The following is a 19,664-nucleotide window of genomic DNA, read 5'->3' as shown; positions in this document are numbered from 1 at the left end:
TCTGTGTCTGTGTCTGTGTCTGTGTCTGTGTCTGTGTCTGTGTCTGTGTGTGTGTGTGTGTGTGTGTGTGTGTGTGTGTGTGTGTGTGTGTGTGTGTGTGTGTGGTAAGCTGCATGTACTTGACTTCTACACACCCCTCTAGTGATGATATGTGTTGTGTCTCACGGCTCCTCTACAGGATTTTCTGAGAGCTGAACAGCTTGTTTCCATTAATTAAAGTCTATTAAAGATAGCATGGGGTAGTAATAGCAGACAACGTTTAAAATGGCAGAGAATTTCATTTCAGTCAATAATTTCCACTGTGTCAACACATTTATGCCAAAAACGGCTCAACTGGTTTAACATAAGCGTAAAAATCGCACTTTATGCCTACAAGGCCCATAATCCTCCAGCAGGGGGTCGGTAGCCATATTTACAGAGTGCCTCAGAGCCAATCGGCTTTGCTCGCCTGCTTTAAACTTCAAACATTTGTTGCAGAGGGAAGCGTGTAATAAGAAGGTATTGGCACTAAAATATCCTTCATGTCAAAAGTATGTCCTCAGCAGGACAGAGAAGTTCATTTATCCTCCTCCCTTCTCTCTCTCTCCCTCATTCCCTTGTTCTCGCTCTGTTTGGAGAGGAGGAGCAGTGCATTCACACTGATGCCTGGTGTCTGGCAGTGTTCAATGGGTTGGCCAGGTCTGTCTCTGTCTGCCAACGCAAACACACTGAGGAAACAGATGGGTGAACACACACACTCTCACACATTGTCTCACCCACACAGACCACTTCCAAGCCACAGGGATTGTCTTTGTGTTTTAGTGTTTCTGTGGCAGTCCAGTCCACAGCTCTGGAGTCGGTGGGAGGAGGGCCTTCGCTATGGTAACTAACGTATAAGGCCAAGCAGTAACTGCTCTAAGATCAGTGCTAAGTCCACTGAGCACAGAGAGAGACATTTCTTATCATCCTCACCAGGTCCAACGTACAGAACAGTACACTATGCACCTATACTATAGGATCCTTGACTTGTCATTTTCCTGTTCCCAGATTGTTCCATTCTAGCAGAGTGATCTTCACATCTTTTGAAAAATAACGTATAGCTATGAAATCCAGTTTTCCACTGGACAGGGAGAAAAGAGAAGGAGAGAGAAAGGAAAAAAAGAGAGCAAGAGATAAACACATACTTCCACACCACACACACGTCCTGCATACACACATGTCCTGCATACACACACACACACACACACACACACACACACACACACACACACACACATCTGCACATTCCAAGCACACACACTTTTCCACATGCTCACACACGCACCCACACGACAGAGCTGCTACAGGGTAACTCACAAGACAGGGAGACGGGGGGGGGGGGATTATACATGGATGGACAGATTGATTGACAGCTTGGACACAGAAGTGATTAGACAGGTGGAGGTCCGGAGTAGCCCCTCCCTGGCGTGGTATTGGTTGGGTCCGCGATGAGGACTATGGGATGAGGGCTATGGATCTGTCCCTTAGTCCACTGAGCCGGGGTGCAGGCTGAGGACGGGGGGGTCCAAGCAGGTGGGGGAGTAGCTGAGGTGGGGTTCTTTGATCCACAGTAAGGGGGCGCCGTTCTTGCTCTCCTGGGATTTGCTGTGTCTGCGGCTCTTGTAGCGCACCAGGAGCACGGCAATGATGAGGATGCCGAATATGGGGAACGGGTAGAAGAAGACAAAGTAGAAGAGAGAGTCGTTGGAGCATACCACCGACTGCAGGGTGGAGACTGTGTGGAGAGAGAGAGAATGGGGGGAGGGAGAGAGGGAGGGAGGGCGGAGAGAAGAGAGAAAGAAAATAGGGAGAAGGGCAAGGTAGAGAGAACAGAGAATTGGATGGGAGTGTGATACGGATGAAAAGATGACATCAATGGAGAGCTTTCCATTATGGTGTAGTTTGATATTTGTTTGGCATGCTACTTTTAGCAGCCTACACCGTAGCTGTGACTGTAAGTACTACCTCAAACACCAGAATCATCAGTAAGATCAGCACAAGCCAATGATCTCATATTTAGTCTCTAGAATAATAATGATACAAATGGAAAGAGTTGGTTGGCCAGGGTTGCTGTTAAACACTTTGTAACAAATGTATTTGTGAAAAAAACACTTGTCTTGGAAAAACACTTTGCAGCTGAAATGTCAACAACAATAATACGTCTCCATTCTATCGCATTGTCTTTACTTTTCTAGCCCCAGGACATTGTCATTCGTCATGTGGTACTATCTGTTTTATTTCTAAAAGCACTACAGAAATGTATTCATTGATTTACCCTGCTGGATCACGTTGACGATGGTGACATCAGAGTTGTTGGTTGCCAGGCGATACCAGGCGTTGCGGGGGTTGAGTAGCCACTCCTCCACATGACAGTAGTAGCGCCCGGCGTCAGCGGGTCGCGCCCCCTGGATGGTCAGACTGTAGAGGTCAGAGGTCGTCCTCTCAAACTGCAGGCGTGAGTTAGGCCCCGCCTCCTCGATTGGGCTACAGTTCCCGTTCCCGAACACGGCGTCGTGTCCGATGGAGAACACACAGGCCCGGTTTCCCTCATCAACATCCCCCTGTTCTTCCTCCTCAGAGCGCATGGAGGAGTGCTCCACATACCAGGACACAGAGAAACGGGAGTCTCTGGAGGACTGGGAGGGAATGCTACAGCCCAACCGGATGGAACTGGACTGGGACACGGTGATATTAGACTCGGACTCCTCCACCTGTAACCGCACCTCTGCACAGAGAGAGGGGGGAAGAAAATGTAAAGTCACTTCTTGGGGCAGAACAGCAAAATAATTGTCCTGCCTTGAATCAGAAAACTTCACACTGAACGATAGATGTCGATGTGCTTCAAAACATTATGCACTTTAAAACTTCAATACGCATAATTGAAAACACAGTCATAAACTCAGTAGATAGCAAAATCTCTTTCGCTGTCAATTTTACGTTCCCAACTATCCCCAGATGCCCAATCCAAAATCCTCGAAAATTAGACTAACAGGATTAGTGACCCCATCAGCTGTCCATGGCCTTTCCAGTCCTTGGTTCCCCTCCAGGGCCGGGCCTGCCTCTTAGAGGCTTCTAGCCCAGGGGGAGAGTGTCTGTATGGGATGGCTACACTCCTACAGGGCCTGCACACTGACCCAGTTACAACAAGTAAAAAAAGAACTGAACTTAAAAAGACTGATAGATCAGGCTGTTCACAGACTGTAATGTTTCCTCTGGTTAAAAAAGGAGAGGAAGCTGGCAGACAGACAGACAAGGGGAGAGCTGGCATCTCGATCTCGTCTTATCTCCCTGTTCTTCTGACAGAGAACCATTTCCGTCTGACTTCCTGGGTGACTGCATTCTTTAGCACCTTAATGAGACTTTCCTAACGGCCCCCTGGGAAATCAAGCCTGGAAGTTTGCCACCCACCTTTATATATTTATATAGTACATGTATAACTATATATGGAATAAGAGCTCCCTGATATGGTGTTTGATAATAATAACCCAATCCCCTGGTGAGCCTTGGGATCCCGAAGGCACATCTTACCTCTGAGAAACACAGAGGTAAGATACAACAACAAAAAAAAACCATGAAAGTGATTCACTGATATGCACACACACGCAATCATGCATACACACAGTCACACACATGCACAAACACACACTTGGGTCGCTGTGAGTTGAAAGCAACAAACAGATATATGTATGTGTGTCACAGTGTATATGTGTGTCAAAGTGTGTGTATGTGTGTGTGTGTTCCAGCATTAATGCAATTGGGGGAGTAGTGTCCACTTTGCTGCTTAAATAAAAGATGAGCGCTGTTGCTCCCTGCCCAGCTTCAGCCCTTCTGTCTGACCTTCATGTTGCAGTCGGGCAGATGCCACGGACACCCGCACATTTCACCCTGCATTTATAATGCCCTGCTCACAGGACCCCTGGCACAACAGATGCCTTCAGAGATGTTACGGGGAGGGGAGGGGTGGGGAAAGGGGGTTACCCATGTTTGTCTGTAAAATGTCAAATAAAATAAAATAGTATTTGTCACATGCGCCGAATACAACGGGTGTAGACTTTGCCATGAAATGCTTGTTTATGAGCCCTTCCCAACGATGCAGAGCTATATACAGGGAGTACCAGTACCATATCAATGTGCAGGGGTACGAGGTATTTGAGCTAGATATGTACATGCGGGCAGGGTAATGTTACTAGGTATCAGGATAGATAATAGTATGAGGAAAATAAAGAATGGTGTCGCAGCAGCAAATGATGAGTGTAAAAATTATGTGTGTTTGTTTTGTGTCAGTATGTAGGGCAGATAGTCCAGAGTGTGAGGGAAGGAGATTGGGGGGGGGCATGGGGTGTAGACAGTGGGAGGGGGACTTGGATGTGTGTAGAGGACATGCTGGGGTCAGGGTTAGTGGGTTGGAGGTGAGTAGAGGACATGGTGGGGTCAGGGTTAGTGGGTTGGAGGTGAGTAGAGGACATGGTGGGGTCAGGGTTAGTGGGTTGGAGGTGAGTAGAGGACATACTGGGGTCAGGGTTAGTGGGTTGGAGGTGAGTAGAGGACATGGTGGGGTCAGGGTTAGTGGGTTGGAGGTGAGTAGAGGACATGGTGAGGTCAGGGCTAGTGGGTTGGAGGTGAGTAGAGGACATGGTGGGGTCAGGGTTAGTGGGTTGGAGGTGAGTAGAGGACATGGTGGGGTCAGGGTTAGTGGGTTGGAGGTGAGTAGAGGACATGCTGGGGTCAGGGTTAGTGGGTTGGAGGTGAGTAGAGGACATGGTGAGGTCAGGGTTAGTGGGTTGGAGGTGAGTAGAGGACATACTGGGGTCAGGGTTAGTGGGTTGGAGGTGAGTAGAGGACATGCTGGGGTCAGGGTTAGTGGGTTGGAGGTGAGTAGAGGACATGCTGGGGTCAGGGTTAGTGGGTTGGAGGTGAGTAGAGGACATGGTGGGGTCAGGGTTAGTGGGTTGGAGGTGAGTAGAGGACATGGTGGGGTCAGGGTTGGAGGTGAGTAGAGGACATGGTGGGGTCAGGGTTAGTGGGTTGGAGGTGAGTAGAGGACATGGTGGGGTCAGGGTTAGTGGGTTGGAGGTGAGTAGAGGACATACTGGGGTCAGGGTTAGTGGGTTGGAGGTGAGTAGAGGACATGGTGGGGTCAGGGTTAGTGGTTGGAGGTGAGTAGAGGACATGGTGGGGTCAGGGTTAGTGGGTTGGAGGTGAGTAGAGGACATGGTGGGGTCAGGGTTGGAGGTGAGTAGAGGACATGGTGGGGTCAGGGTTAGTGGGTTGGAGGTGAGTAGAGGACATGGTGGGGTCAGGGTTAGTGGGTTGGAGGTGAGTAGAGGACATGGTGGGGTCAGGGTTAGTGGGTTGGAGGTGAGTAGAGGACATGGTGGGGTCAGGGTTAGTGGGTTGGAGGTGAGTAGAGGACATGCTGGGGTCAGGGTTAGTGGGTTGGAGGTGAGTAGAGGACATGGTGGGGTCAGGGTTAGTGGGTTGGAGGTGAGTAGAGGACATGGTGGGGTCAGGGTTAGTGGGTTGGAGGTGAGTAGAGGACATACTGGGGTCAGGGTTAGTGGGTTGGAGGTGAGTAGAGGACATGGTGGGGTCAGGGTTAGTGGGTTGGAGGTGAGTAGAGGACATGGTGAGGTCAGGGCTAGTGGGTTGGAGGTGAGTAGAGGACATGGTGGGGTCAGGGTTAGTGGGTTGGAGGTGAGTAGAGGACATGGTGGGGTCAGGGTTAGTGGGTTGGAGGTGAGTAGAGGACATGCTGGGGTCAGGGTTAGTGGGTTGGAGGTGAGTAGAGGACATGGTGAGGTCAGGGTTAGTGGGTTGGAGGTGAGTAGAGGACATACTGGGGTCAGGGTTAGTGGGTTGGAGGTGAGTAGAGGACATGCTGGGGTCAGGGTTAGTGGGTTGGAGGTGAGTAGAGGACATACTGGGGTCAGGGTTAGTGGGTTGGAGGTGAGTAGAGGACATGGTGGGGTCAGGGTTAGTGGGTTGGAGGTGAGTAGAGGACATGGTGGGGTCAGGGTTGGAGGTGAGTAGAGGACATGGTGGGGTCAGGGTTAGTGGGTTGGAGGTGAGTAGAGGACATGGTGGGGTCAGGGTTAGTGGGTTGGAGGTGAGTAGAGGACATACTGGGGTCAGGGTTAGTGGGTTGGAGGTGAGTAGAGGACATGGTGGGGTCAGGGTAGTGGGTTGGAGGTGAGTAGAGGACATGGTGGGGTCAGGGTTGGAGGTGAGTAGAGGACATGGTGGGGTCAGGGTTGGAGGTGAGTAGAGGACATGGTGGGGTCAGGTGGTTGGAGGTGAGTAGAGGACCTGGTGGGGTCAGGTTAGTGGGTTGGAGGTGAGTAGAGGACATGGTGGGGTCAGGGTTAGTGGGTGGAGGTGAGTAGAGGACATGGTGGGGTCAGGGTTAGTGGGTTGGAGGTGAGTAGAGGACATGGTGGGGTCAGGGTTAGTGGGTTGGAGGTGAGTAGAGGACATGCTGGGGTCAGGGTTAGTGGGTTGGAGGTGAGTAGAGGACATGGTGGGGTCAGGGTTAGTGGGTTGGAGGTGAGTAGAGGACATGGTGGGGTCAGGGTTAGTGGTTGGAGGTGAGTAGAGGACATGGTGGGGTCAGGGTTAGTGGGTTGGAGGTGAGTAGAGGACATGGTGGGGTCAGGGTTAGTGGGTTGGAGGTGAGTAGAGGACATGGTGGGGTCAGGGTTAGTGGGTTGGAGGTGAGTAGAGGACATGGTGGGGTCAGGGTTAGTGGGTTGGAGGTGAGTAGAGGACATGGTGGGGTCAGGGTTAGTGGGTTGGAGGTGAGTAGAGGACATGGTGGGGTCAGGGTTAGTGGGTTGGAGGTGAGTAGAGGACATGGTGGGGTCAGGGTTAGTGGGTTGGAGGTGAGTAGAGGACATGGTGGGGTCAGGGTTAGTGGGTTGGAGGTGTGTAGAGGACATGCTGGGGTCAGGGTTAGTGGGTTGGGAGGTGAGTAGAGGACATACTGGGGTCAGGGTTAGTGGGTTAGAGGTGAGTAGAGGACATGGTGGGGTCAGGGTTAGAGGTGTGTAGAGGACATGGTGGGGTCAGGGTTAGTGGGTTGGAGGTGTGTAGAGGACATGGTGGGGTCAGGGTTAGTGGGTTGGAGGTGAGTAGAGGACATGGTGGGGTCAGGGTTAGTGGGTTGGAGGTGAGTAGAGGACATGGTGGGGTCAGGGTTAGTGGGTTGGAGGTGAGTAGAGGACATGGTGGGGTCAGGGTTAGTGGGTTGGATGTGAGTAGAGGACATGGTGGGGTCAGGGTTAGTGGGTTGGAGGTGAGTAGAGGACATCGTGGGGTCAGGGTTAGTGGGTTGGAGGTGAGTAGAGGACATGGTGGGGTCAGGGTTAGTGGGTTGGAGGTGAGTAGAGGACATGGTGGGGTCAGGGTTAGTGGGTTGGAGGTGAGTAGAGGACATGCTGGGGTCAGGGTTAGTGGGTTGGAGGTGAGTAGAGGACATACTGGGGTCAGGGTTAGTGGGTTGGAGGTGAGTAGAGGACATGGTGGGGTCAGGGTTAGTGGGTTGGAGGTGAGTAGAGGACATGGTGGGGTCAGGGTTAGTGGGTTGGAGGTGAGTAGAGGACATACTGGGGTCAGGGTTAGTGGGTTGGAGGTGAGTAGAGGACATGGTGGGGTCAGGGTTAGTGGGTTGGAGGTGAGTAGAGGGCATGGTGGGGTCAGGGTTAGTGGGTTGGAGGTGAGTAGAGGACATGGTGGGGTCAGGGTTAGTGGGTTGGAGGTGAGTAGAGGACATGCTGGGGTCAGGGTTAGTGGGTTGGAGGTGAGTAGAGGACATGGTGGGGTCAGGGTTAGTGGGTTGGAGGTGTGTAGAGGACATGGTGGGGTCAGGGTTAGTGGGTTGGAGGTGAGTAGAGGACATACTGGGGTCAGGGTTAGTGGGTTGGAGGTGAGTAGAGGACATGGTGGGGTCAGGGTTAGTGGGTTGGAGGTGAGTAGAGGACATGCTGGGGTCAGGGTTAGTGGGTTGGAGGTGAGTAGAGGACATGCTGGGGTCAGGGTTAGTGGGTTGGAGGTGAGTAGAGGACATGGTGGGGTCAGGGTTAGTGGGTTGGAGGTGAGTAGAGGACATGGTGGGGTCAGGGTTAATGGGTTGGAGGTGAGTAGAGGACATGGTGGGGTCAGGGTTAGTGGGTTGGAGGTGTGTAGAGGACATGCTGGGGTCAGGGTTAGTGGGTTGGAGGTGAGTAGAGGACATGCTGGGGTCAGGGTTAGTGGGTTGGAGGTGAGTAGAGGACATGCTGGGGTCAGGGTTAGTGGGTTGGAGGTGAGTAGAGGACATGGTGGGGTCAGGGTTAGTGGGTTGGAGGTGAGTAGAGGACATGGTGGGGTCAGGGTTAGTGGGTTGGAGGTGAGTAGAGGACATGGTGGGGTCAGGGTTAGTGGGTTGGAGGTGAGTAGAGGACATGCTGGGGTCAGGGTTAGTGGGTTGGAGGTGAGTAGAGGACATGGTGGGGTCAGGGTTAGTGGGTTGGAGGTGAGTAGAGGACATGGTGGGGTCAGGGTTAGTGGGTTGGAGGTGAGTAGAGGACATGCTGGGGTCAGGGTTAGTGGGTTGGAGGTGAGTAGAGGACATGCTGGGGTCAGGGTTAGTGGGTTGGAGGTGAGTAGAGGACATGGTGGGGTCAGGGTTAGTGGGTTGGAGGTGAGTAGAGGACATGGTGGGGTCAGGGTTAGTGGGTTGGAGGTGAGTAGAGGACATGGTGGGGTCAGGGTTAGTGGGTTGGAGGTGAGTAGAGGACATGCTGGGGTCAGGGTTAGTGGGTTGGAGGTGAGTAGAGGACATGGTGGGGTCAGGGTTAGTGGGTTGGAGGTGAGTAGAGGACATGCTGGGGTCAGGGTTAGTGGGTTGGAGGTGAGTGAGGGTGTGTGGGGTCGCAGTTCTGTTGGGGAGAAAGAGGCATAACATTGATGGGCATTAGGGGTTGGAGGGGTGGGTTATGCCCCTCAGCTCTAGTGCCAGGCTATGCCCATCTGTGCCAGCTGGCACCAGAGCCACAACGTCCGCTCTGCCACCTGAGCTCTGCCCAGGGCAGTTGATGTGGTCATCAGAGCGAGACGGCCTTGAGGACAGGGGGAGAGTAGAGATGGGAGGGTTGTTAGGCACAACTGGTCACTGCTTGGAGGTGACTGAACCACATGGGTGAAGAACAGCTACTGTTAACCACAGAGAAAGACAGAGAGAGAGAGACACAGAGAGACAGTGACCGAGAGAGAGAGAGAGTGACCGAGAGAGAGAGAGAGTGACCGAGAGAGAGAGACAGTGACCGAGAGAGAGAGACAGTGACCGAGAGAGAGAGACAGAGAGAGATACAGAGAGAGAGAAAGAGACACACAGAGAGAGAGAGACACAGAGAGAGACACAGAGACACTGGGCTCTTGCTATATCTTTTGGGAAGATGTGTGTGAAGGCTGAGGAGTCCTGTGCCAGTTTGTACCAGCCTCCCTCCCCTGATCCCTCCTTCCCTCTTTGTCCTCACCTGGCTGTCTGACGAGGACCTGTGTGAAGCCTGAGGAGTCCCGTGCCAGTCTGTACCAGGCTCCGTCTGGATCTGTGAGCCACTCCTCCACCAGGCAGTAGTATGTCCCAGAGTCGCTGCTCTCTGCCCTGTTCAGTGTCAGCGCATACAGCTGTGGCAACATCCTCTCTGCCTGCACCCGCCGCCTCAACCTCTCCTCGTCTGCGTACGCGCCATACTCAAATGCGCCTGAGCGCTCAATCCTCAGCAGGAGCTCGTCGGCCTCGGCACCCGTCGCGCGGCGCACGTACCAAAGCACGGCATGCTGTGAGTCGGTGCTGGTCTGGGAGGCCACAGAGCAGTTCACGCGCACACGGCTGTCCTCCAGGTAGACCAGGGACTGGTTGGTCTTCTGCACACGCAGCTTAGACACTGTGGAGAAGAGGGGGAGGGAGGGAGGGAGAGGGAGGGACAGGTAGAGAGGAATGGAGGGGGAGGGGGAGATAGAGGAGAGAGAGAAGTTATTTCAACAATAATTTCCCTATTTATAGAAACAAGTGAATGCTGGTGACAGGTATACAATGCAATTTCTGTTTGACAGACGTGTCGAGGCTGTCTTCATTTCCTGCTGAACAGGAGAGGATATTAGTGTGTGGGCAGAGGACAGAGAGAAACAGCGGGAGGGAGGGAGAGGATGGCTGCTTGAATAAGTTGAAGGGAGGAGTAGGGAAGAATCAGTTTAATAGTGAGAGGGGGAAAGATGGATTTAGGGAGAGATGAAGGAATCCGGGCTGTGGGAGAAAGAGAAGAAGAGATGAAGAGAGGGAGAGATGAAGGAATCCGGGCTGTGGGAGAAAGAGAAGAAGAGATGGAGAGAGGGAGAGATGAAGGAATCCGGGCTGTGGGAGAAAGAGAAGAAGAGAAGGAGAGAGGGAGAGAGGGAGAGATGAAGGAATCCGGGCTGTGGGAGAAAGAAGAATAAGAGATGGAGAGAGGGAGAGATGAAGGAATCCTCGCTGTGGGAGAAAGAAGAAGAAGAGATGGAGAGAGGGAGAGATGAAGGAATCCGGGCTGTGGGAGAAAGAGAAGAAGAGATGGAGAGATGAAGGAATCCGGGCTGTGGGAGAAAGAGAAGAAGAGATGGAGAGAGGGAGAGATGAAGGAATCCGGGCTGTGGGAGAAAGAGATGGAGAGATGAAGGAATCCGGGCTGTGGGAGAAAGAGAAGAAGAGATGGAGAGATGAAGGAATCCGGGCTGTGGGAGAAAGAGAAGAAGAGATGGAGAGAGGGAGAGATGAAGGAATCCGGGCTGTGGGAGAAAGAGAAGAAGAGATGGAGAGAGGGAGAGATGAAGGAATCCGGGCTGTGGGAGAAAGAGAAGAAGAGATGGAGAGAGGGAGAGATGAAGGAATCCGGGCTGTGGGAGAAAGAGAAGAAGAGATGGAGAGATTAAGGAATCTGGGCTGTGGGAGAAAGAGAAGAAGAGATGAAGGAATCCGGGCTGTGGGAGAAAGAGAAGAAGAGATGGAGAGGAGGGAGAGATGAAGGAATCCGGGCTGTGGGAGAAAGAGAAGAAGAGAAGGAGAGGAGGGAGAGATGAAGGAATCCGGGATGTGGGGGTAAGATACTTGTGGGAGTTAGAGGGAGGAAGAGGGAGATATGGAGGGAGTACTAGAATAAGATGTCAGGGAGGTGTGATATTAGATTAGCTACATCAGGTATGACCAACTGGGTGTGTCTCACAGTGGGAGAGGCTTTAGGAGAGGAAACACAGCTTGTACACACAAACACACACCTTGACTGAGCCCCATTCTATCACTTCATGTGCCCTCAAATCCTCAAACATTTCAACAGCTGCACCATTGAGAGCATCTTGACTGGCTGCATCACCGCTTGGTATGGCAATAGCAATGCCCTCAATCACATGGCGCTACAGAGGGTGGTGCAGACAGCCCAGTACATCACGGGGGCCGAGCTCCCTGCCATCCAGGACCTCTATATCAGGCGGTGTGAAAGGAAGGTCCGGAAAATCATTAAAAACTCTTTCTTTCCAAGCCATAGAATGTTCTCTCTGCTTCCGCACGGCAAGTGGTACCGGTGCATCAAGTCTGACATCAACAGGCTCCAGAACAGCTTCTAAGACTGCTAAATAAATAGCTAACAAAAGAGCTACACTGTCTACCCTTGTATTTTTGCACTGTCTCTTTTCACACTCACAGGGCAGTGCACACTCAAACACACACACAAACACTCACTTCATAATTTGCTCTCACACACAAAATATGCACATACATTTAGACTGACTCTACACACATGCGCACCCACCCACATACAATCATCCTATATGCTGCTGCTACTATGTTTATTATACATCCTGATGCCTAGTCACCTTCCCCCTATACATACAGTTGAAGTCGGAAGTTTACATACACTTAGGTTGGAGTCATTAAAACTTGTTTTTTCAACCACTCCACACATTTCTTGTTAACAAACTATAGTTTTGGCAAGTCGGTTAGGACATCTACTTTGTGTATGACACAAGTCATTTTTCCAACAATTGTTTACAGATTATTTCACTTATAATTCACTGTATCACAATTCCAGTGGGTCAGAAGTTAAGATACACTAAGTTGTCTGTGCTTTTAAACAGCTCGGAAAATTCCAGAAAATGATGTCATGGCTTTAGAAGCTTCTGAAAGGCTAATTGACATCATTTGAGTCAATTGGAGGTGTACCTGTGGATGTATTTCAAGGCCTATCTTCAAACTCAGTGCCTCTTTGCTTGACATCGTGGGAAATATCAAAAGAAATCAGCCAAGACCTCAAAAAATTGTAGACCTCCACAAGTCTGGTTCATCCTTGGGAGCAATTTCCAAACGCCTGAAGGTGCCACGTTCATCTGTACAAACAATAGCACGCAAGTATAAACACCATGGGACCACACAGCCTTCATACCGCTCAGGAAGGAGATGCATTCTGTCTCCTAGAGATGAAAGTACTTTTGTGCGAAAAGTGCAAATCAATCCCAGAACAACAGCAAAGGACCTTTTGAAGATACAGGTACAAAAGTATCTAAATATTGACACTTTGGGCCCAATTTGGATATTTTCACTTGGGGGGGTACTCACTTTTGTTGCCAGCGGTTTAGACATTAATGGCTGTGTGTTGAGTTATTTTGAGGGGACAGCAAATGTACACTGTTACACAAGCTGTACACTCACTACTTTACATTGTAGCAAAGTGTCATTTCTTCAGTGTTGTCACATGAAAAGATATACTCAAATATTTACAAAAATGTGAGGGGTGACTCACTTTTGTGAGATACTGTATGTAAACTTCCAACTTCAACTGTATCTACCTCTATCACCAGTATCCCTGACCATTGTAAATATGCTACTGAAACAGACTGACCCTGTATATAGGATGCTTACTTACTTTCTCATATTCTTCTTATTTATATTTCGTGTGTGTTTTTGTTCTACTTTGTTTTTTTTATATTACGTTGTTATTGATTACTGCATTGTTGGGTTTAGAGTTTGCAAAGGCATTTCACTGTACTTGAAACCATTGAAACATAACACATTAATAACTGACAAGTCACACATGAAAAGGTAAGTTGTTAATGTAAAATAAAACCAACCTCACTTGAACACTAGGGCGTGAAGCCACTTCAACACAGATAGAGGCTTGTTAGTAAGACACACTTCTCTATTGCCTGTGTTAAGCCTTGACAGAACCGACTGCCTGGAGTCACAACCATCTGCCTACAGAATTTCACCCTTACTCACAGATTGGTGAATGCGCTCGTGTGTGTGTGTGTGTGAGCTAGCATTTGGCCGCACTCTTAGTATTTTCACAGCTAAAAGGCATCTCCGGGCCCTCTCCCCTCTCCACAGTGCCGGGCCCTCTCCCCTCTCCACAGTGCCGGGCCCTCTCCCCTCTCCACAGTGCCGGGCCCTCTCCCCTCTCCACAGTGCCGGGCCCTCTCCCCTCTCCACAGTGCCGGGCCCTCTCCCCTCTCCACAGTGCCGGGCCCTCTCCCCTCTCCACAGTGCTGGGCCCTCTCCCCTCTCCACAGTGCTGGGCCCTCTCCACAGTGCCGGGCCCTCTCCCCTCTCCACAGTGCTGGGCCCTCTCCCCTCTCCACAGTGCCGGGCCCTCTCCCCTCTCCACAGTGCCGGGCCCTCTCCCCTCTCCACAGTGCCGGGCCCTCTCCCCTCTCCACAGTGCCGAGCCCTCTCCCCTCTCCACAGTGCCGGGCCCTCTCCCCTCTCCACAGTGCCGGGCCCTCTCCCCTCTCCACAGTGCCGGGCCCTCTCCCCTCTCCACAGTGCTGGGCCCTCTCCCCTCTCCACAGTGCTGGGCCCTCCAGTGAGTTCTGAAATTAGTCATCATTAGCTGGCTCCACACTGGAGAGACTCGTCTGAACACCGACAATCACTCCAGCCAGAATTACAGTCAAACCCCCCGGAATCCTGCCAATCGTCCTCCGGGAGAGAATAACCTCAGTATCTCCTGGAGTGTAACCGTGCTGGTTTTGATTGGCACAGGACAAAGCACAGCGCTGTTTATCCCCATTTGAAGTTAGACTCCATTAGGAAAAGAGGAGACTGTGGAGGTTGAAAGCCTGTTGCCTTGGACCAGTCTTTACAGAAAGGCCTGACCAATTACCAGCCATTCAAGCCCATTATGGCACATTATAACCCCTTATGAAGGCATTATAAGTCATCATGAGTGTTGAAACGGGTCCAATGACCTCAGCTCCATAGGAAGAAATCCATATGTGCTGTTTAGAAGATCAGGGCTACTGAAAGCCTTTTCACACTGCAGAGAGAGAGACGGAGACTACGCACCAGGACCAGTCTCTCTCACACACACACACACACACACACACACACACACACACACACACACACACACACACACACGTGTTCAGTGGCATTTAAAATTAGGTTGTCTTCAACAGGAAGAGGCAGAGCACAGGGCTGTAGAGTACATGGACTGGGATCATGATATGCGTTCTGTACGTGTGAGGCTCTCTCTCTGTGTGTGTGTGTGTGTGTGTGTGTGTGTGTGTGTGTGTGTGTACCTGTTTCCTACCTCATCAGGAACCTAATGTCCGAACAATTCACCCGAATGTCCTGACAAAGTAGGGAACAATAACTTTTTTGTCCTGAATGTTCTGAATTTATTCAAATGCTATTTTAAGCTTAAAAGTTAGGGTTAAGGTTAGAGTCTCTCTCTCTGTGTGTGTGTGTGTGTGTGTGTGTGTGTGTGTGTGTGTGTGTGTGTGTGTGTGTGTGTGTGTGTGTTAATGCTTTGGGAATAGAGCATGCTGTTCAATCATGCATCTGTAACAAGGCCATACATCATGTATGGGTACTGCCAATTCCCTTTACAGCTGAATTATTACATTTATCTGTATGCCTGTGTGTGTTTCAGAGAGTCTGTCAATGTCTATGTTAAGTGTGTTTGGGTGTTCTGCGCGAGTGTGTTTCTTTAATGAGTCTCGTGGGTACCAAACCAAAGTAAGACAAATCCATAATTGGAAACACTTGTCATCTCCTTTCTGCATTAGCTGGTGTGTCACTCAAACCCAGGCCCTATGCCTTTGTGTTTCTGTGCTCAACAGGCTCTGAGGTTTGTTCTACTCTCCCTCTCAGCTCTGTGTGATCTCTCCCCAGTGCAAGAGATAGTGAGTGCTGCTGGGATCCTGTGTATGATTTATGTCCCTTCGAGACCTCCGTACTTTTTACTACTGTCAGTGAAAGGGGCGGATTCTGGGAATTGGGAGCCAATCCGATGCTAGATGGTGTAGATGAGGAAGAGATGATCATATTAGAAGTTAACCTTGAACTTTAATGCTGCCATCGCACTTCCCTCCACGCTAGTTTCCAGGGCAACCCCATCTCCCAGGGCGACCAACGGCATGGCCAGAATACCTGAAGGAGTCCTGCTGGGTCTCCCAGTCAGGGAGCAGACCCAATTAAACACTGCCAGAGAGCACTGCACTGCCATCGCCAGGCACGATTAAACAAACAGTTAATTAACATTCAGCCCCTGACTCTCCAAAAACAGAGCGAGTGTTCTCTCTTTGTTGGAAAATTAAACGAGCAAGTAAACAAACGTTTGAAAAGCCTACCCCCTCCCTGAGTGTGTCCAGTTTGTCGTCAGAAGGCGTTAATTGTGGCGTGTTGCTGCAGAGCCCAGATAATGCTTACTTTTATTCCCCCTTATTTACCAGTGGCATAAAGCACACAATGACCACAATCACAGAACCATTCACATCAAGAAGAAAGGCAGGAAAACAAGCTTTGTGACGGCCACATGCACGCATTTCCTCTTCACGCTCCTCATAGCTATATGCCACAACGCGGCGAGGTGGTTCTTTATTTGCCGAGCCAAGTGCAGGAACAGATGAAAACGTCTTGGGGAGGTATTTTACGGTCCAGGGGGTGGGGAGGAAAGTGTACTGTTAAGGCTGTGCTCTGCAGTATCTCTCCAACCTCTCACCATTACTCACTAGCAGTCTAATCAGAACACCGCCTATCTGTCTGTCTGCCTGAACTGAATGACACAACATCAATTACAATTCTCAGACCGGTGCAAAACAGCCCAACTGTAGGGATGTGGAGTATTAAATACTACGCAGGAAAGAAACCTTCCAGCATTCATCCAGACGGCCATCTCAACCAGTGTCAGTTCTGATTAGGGCAATTCCACGTTAACAGAGTGACACAGACTAAGATGTTTCACTTTAAAATGGATGTTAAACAAAAACCAATGATTGCAGAGTTAAACTAACCACACAACTCTATGCAGAAGGACTACTTTTAACAATTTCCACATCTTCTGTAGAAAGTGTTAAAAGTAGTCATTGTGCATAGAGTTGTATGGTTTGTTAAACATACATTTTAAAGTGAAAAATCAGATTACTGTTATCGTGGAATTGCCCATTACGCAATAGGTCATTCTGAGAGTTTCCATCTCTGTTCAGATGTAGACTGTTGCACTCCCTAGGTTGATATCTCATCTCAATCTCCTTCTATCGCTCTCCTTCTCTGTCGGTCTGTCCAACTCTATCTCTCTCTAACCCCTTCCTCTCACTCCACCTCCCTCTGCTGTCTCCATCTCTCTTTCTCATCCCTCCATCTCTCCATCTCTCACACCGTTTCTCTCTCTCTAACCCCTGCTGCTGTCTGTCTCAGACACCGTGCCCCTGCCAATCACAGCCAGTCTCATCACCTGCCAGGACATGAATATTCAGAATGCTCACCTACGGGGTCATGCATATTCATGAGGCTCCGATGAAGAGCTCATACAGGAGGTGGTGTCAGTCCCTGGTTCACATTTTGCTGCTCAGTCTTAAATAGTGTTTTCTGCGCTTTATGATCATTCATCTGAAAAGACTTGACAGCTGGAAACATTGGATACATTGGATGCATAATTCAGAGGGGTTGGGTTAAATGCGGAAGACACATTTCGGTTGAATGCATTCAGTTGTGCAACTGACTAGGTATCCCCTTTCCCAATATTGCACCACTATATAGAAAATAGGGTGCCATTTGGGACAAAGACAATATGATTACTCCCCACTCAGCCTAGGGCCCTGCTAGCATCTCTCCACCTACACAGGCCTTTTGATGAGTGATGCTTCAGTCACAGTTTCTAAACTCAAGAGGATTTGGGGTTTGAGAAGTCAACAAGAGAAATGACAAATTATTCCTTAGTTGTTCATTTTCTCGAAATCAACCTAGAGTCGAGACAATGTCTTCAGTAGTTGAACATGTTATTTCTCCAACCTTGTGAAAGTGACAAAGTGACACGTTTTCATTTTCGTCAAAAACAGTTAGACCAGATGACGTGTTTCTACACATGAGCATAGCTAGCCAACGTCGCCATGATAGGACCTACACGCATGATCTGGGATTTCTGTTGGAGAAGCAGTTTCTGCCTATCTTCATACTGTACTGTCTTTGCTTCACTATTTCAGGCCTACAAGTCCTCATGTCATTGTGGCAGTGGGGAAGAATCAAGTCACAGAAAAGAGACAGAGGACATGAAAAAAGAAGAGAGGAGCAGCACAGGGTGAAGAGAGGAGTGAGAACAGGAGAGAGAAGCAGCACAGGGTGAAGAGAGAGAAGTGAGAACAGGAGAGAGAAGCAGCACAGGGTGAAGAGAGAGGAATGAGAACAGGAGAGAGAAGCAGCACAGGGTGAAGAGAGAGGAGTGAGAACAGGAGAGAGAAGCAGCACAGGGTGAAGAGAGGAGTGAGAACAGGAGAGAGAAGCAGCACAGGGTGAAGAGAGGAATGAGAACAGGAGAGAGAAGCAGCACAGGGTGAAGAGAGAGGAGTGAGAACAGGAGAGAGAAGCAGCACAGGGTGAAGAGAGGAGTGAGAACAGGAGAGAGAAGCAGCACAGGGTGAAGAGAGAGGAGTGAGAACAGGAGAGAGAAGCAGCACAGGGTGAAGAGAGAGGAGTGAGAACAGGAGAGAGAAGCAGCACAGGGTGAAGAGAGAGGAGTGAGAACAGGAGAGAGAAGCAGCACAGGGTGAAGAGAGAGGAGTGAGAACAGGAGAGAGAAGCAGCACAGGGTGAAGAGAGGAGTGAGAACAGGAGAGAGAAGCAGCACAGGGTGAAGAGAGGAGTGAGAACAGGAGAGAGAAGCAGCACAGGGTGAAGAGAGAGGAGTGAGAACAGGAGACAGAAGCAGCACAGGGTGAAGAGGGAGGAGTGAGAACAGGAGAGAGAAGCAGCACAGGGTGAAGAGAGGAGTGAGAACAGGAGAGAGAAGCAGCACAGGGTGAAGAGAGGAGTGAGAACAGGAGAGAGAAGCAGCACAGGGTGAAGAGAGAGGAGTGAGAACAGGAGACAGAAGCAGCACAGGGTGAAGAGAGAGGAGTGAGAACAGGAGAGAGAAGCAGCACAGGGTGAAGAGAGAGAAGTGAGAACAGGAGAGAGAAGCAGCACAGGGTGAAGAGAGGAATGAGAACAGGAGAGAGAAGCAGCACAGGGTGAAGAGAGAGGAGTGAGAACAGAAGAGAGAAGCAGCACAGGGTGAAGAGAGAGGAGTGAGAACAGGAGAGAGAAGCAGCACAGGGTGAAGAGAGGAGTGAGAACAGGAGAGAGAAGCAGCACAGGGTGAAGAGAGAGGAGTGAGAACAGGAGAGAGAAGCAGCACAGGGTGAAGAGAGAGGAGTGAGAACAGAAGAGAGAAGCAGCACAGGGTGAAGAGAGGAGTGAGAACAGGAGAGAGAAGCAGCACAGGGTGAAGAGAGAGGAGTGAGAACAGGAGAGAGAAGCAGCACAGGGTGAAGAGAGGAGTGAGAACAGGAGACAGAAGCAGCACAGGGTGAAGAGAGAGGAGTGAGAACAGGAGAGAGAAGCAGCACAGGGTGAAGAGAGGAGTGAGAACAGGAGACAGAAGCAGCACAGGGTGAAGAGAGAGGAGTGAGAACAGGAGAGAGAAGCAGCACAGGGTGAAGAGAGAGGAGTGAGAACAGGAGAGAGAAGCAGCACAGGGTGAAGAGAGAGGAGTGAGAACAGGAGAGAGAAGCAGCACAGGGTGAAGAGAGAGGAGTGAGAACAGGAGACAGAAGCAGCACAGGGTGAAGAGAGAGGAGTGAGAACAGGAGAGAGAAGCAGCACAGGGTGAAGAGAGAGGAGTGAGAACAGGAGAGAGAAGCAGCACAGGGTGAAGAGAGAGGAGTGAGAACAGGAGACAGAAGCAGCACAGGGTGAAGAGAGGAGTGAGAACAGGAGAGAGAAGCAGCACAGGGTGAAGAGAGAGGAGTGAGAAGGAGCATGGGGAAATAGCGGATGAAGGGAAGCTAAAGAAAAGAAAGAAAAAAAACATGGGGAGAGAGTTCTCCTGGGAGGATTTGGGACCAGCGGGGGGCTCTTGGGTCTCCACTCAGGGAGGTTTAACATTTTAAACCCAGCCCGCTCCTCCGTTAGCATTAGTCTAGCCACAGGCTGAGTCCCAGAGGGATGTAGAGGGTCAAGAGCTCAGACACACTCTCATCCCCTAGGACGGCTCACCAGCTGGGCCACTTCTCCCTGCTGCTCAGCCCTGGCCCGGAGCCCTATCTCTGGGGAGAGGTCTGAGCGGGTTCCCTTCGGGAAGGGATGAGGGTTGGGGCTATCCCCTGGC

At 50.5% G+C, this 19,664-nt stretch overlaps 1 protein-coding gene across 1 annotated transcript in view; it reads right to left on the bottom strand.

Annotated features, from left to right (window-relative positions):
• Nucleotides 1–1,237: 1,237 nt before the first annotated feature.
• Nucleotides 1,238–19,664, bottom strand: part of LOC115161129 (immunoglobulin superfamily member 3-like) — a 131,008-nt gene continuing 112,581 nt past the window's right edge. The window contains exons 7-9 of the mRNA XM_029711886.1: nt 9,531–9,941; nt 2,294–2,743; nt 1,238–1,753 (exon numbers count right to left, since the gene is read on the bottom strand). Coding sequence (XP_029567746.1) covers nt 1,503–1,753; nt 2,294–2,743; nt 9,531–9,941 — 1,112 coding nt within the window. The 3' untranslated portion in view covers nt 1,238–1,502. The remainder of the gene's footprint in view (nt 1,754–2,293; nt 2,744–9,530; nt 9,942–19,664) is intronic.

This window comes from Salmo trutta, chromosome 24 (assembly GCF_901001165.1).
Source record: "Salmo trutta chromosome 24, fSalTru1.1, whole genome shotgun sequence".
Taxonomy (NCBI): domain Eukaryota; kingdom Metazoa; phylum Chordata; class Actinopteri; order Salmoniformes; family Salmonidae; genus Salmo; species Salmo trutta.
This window is presented reverse-complemented; position numbering and strand designations above follow the sequence as displayed.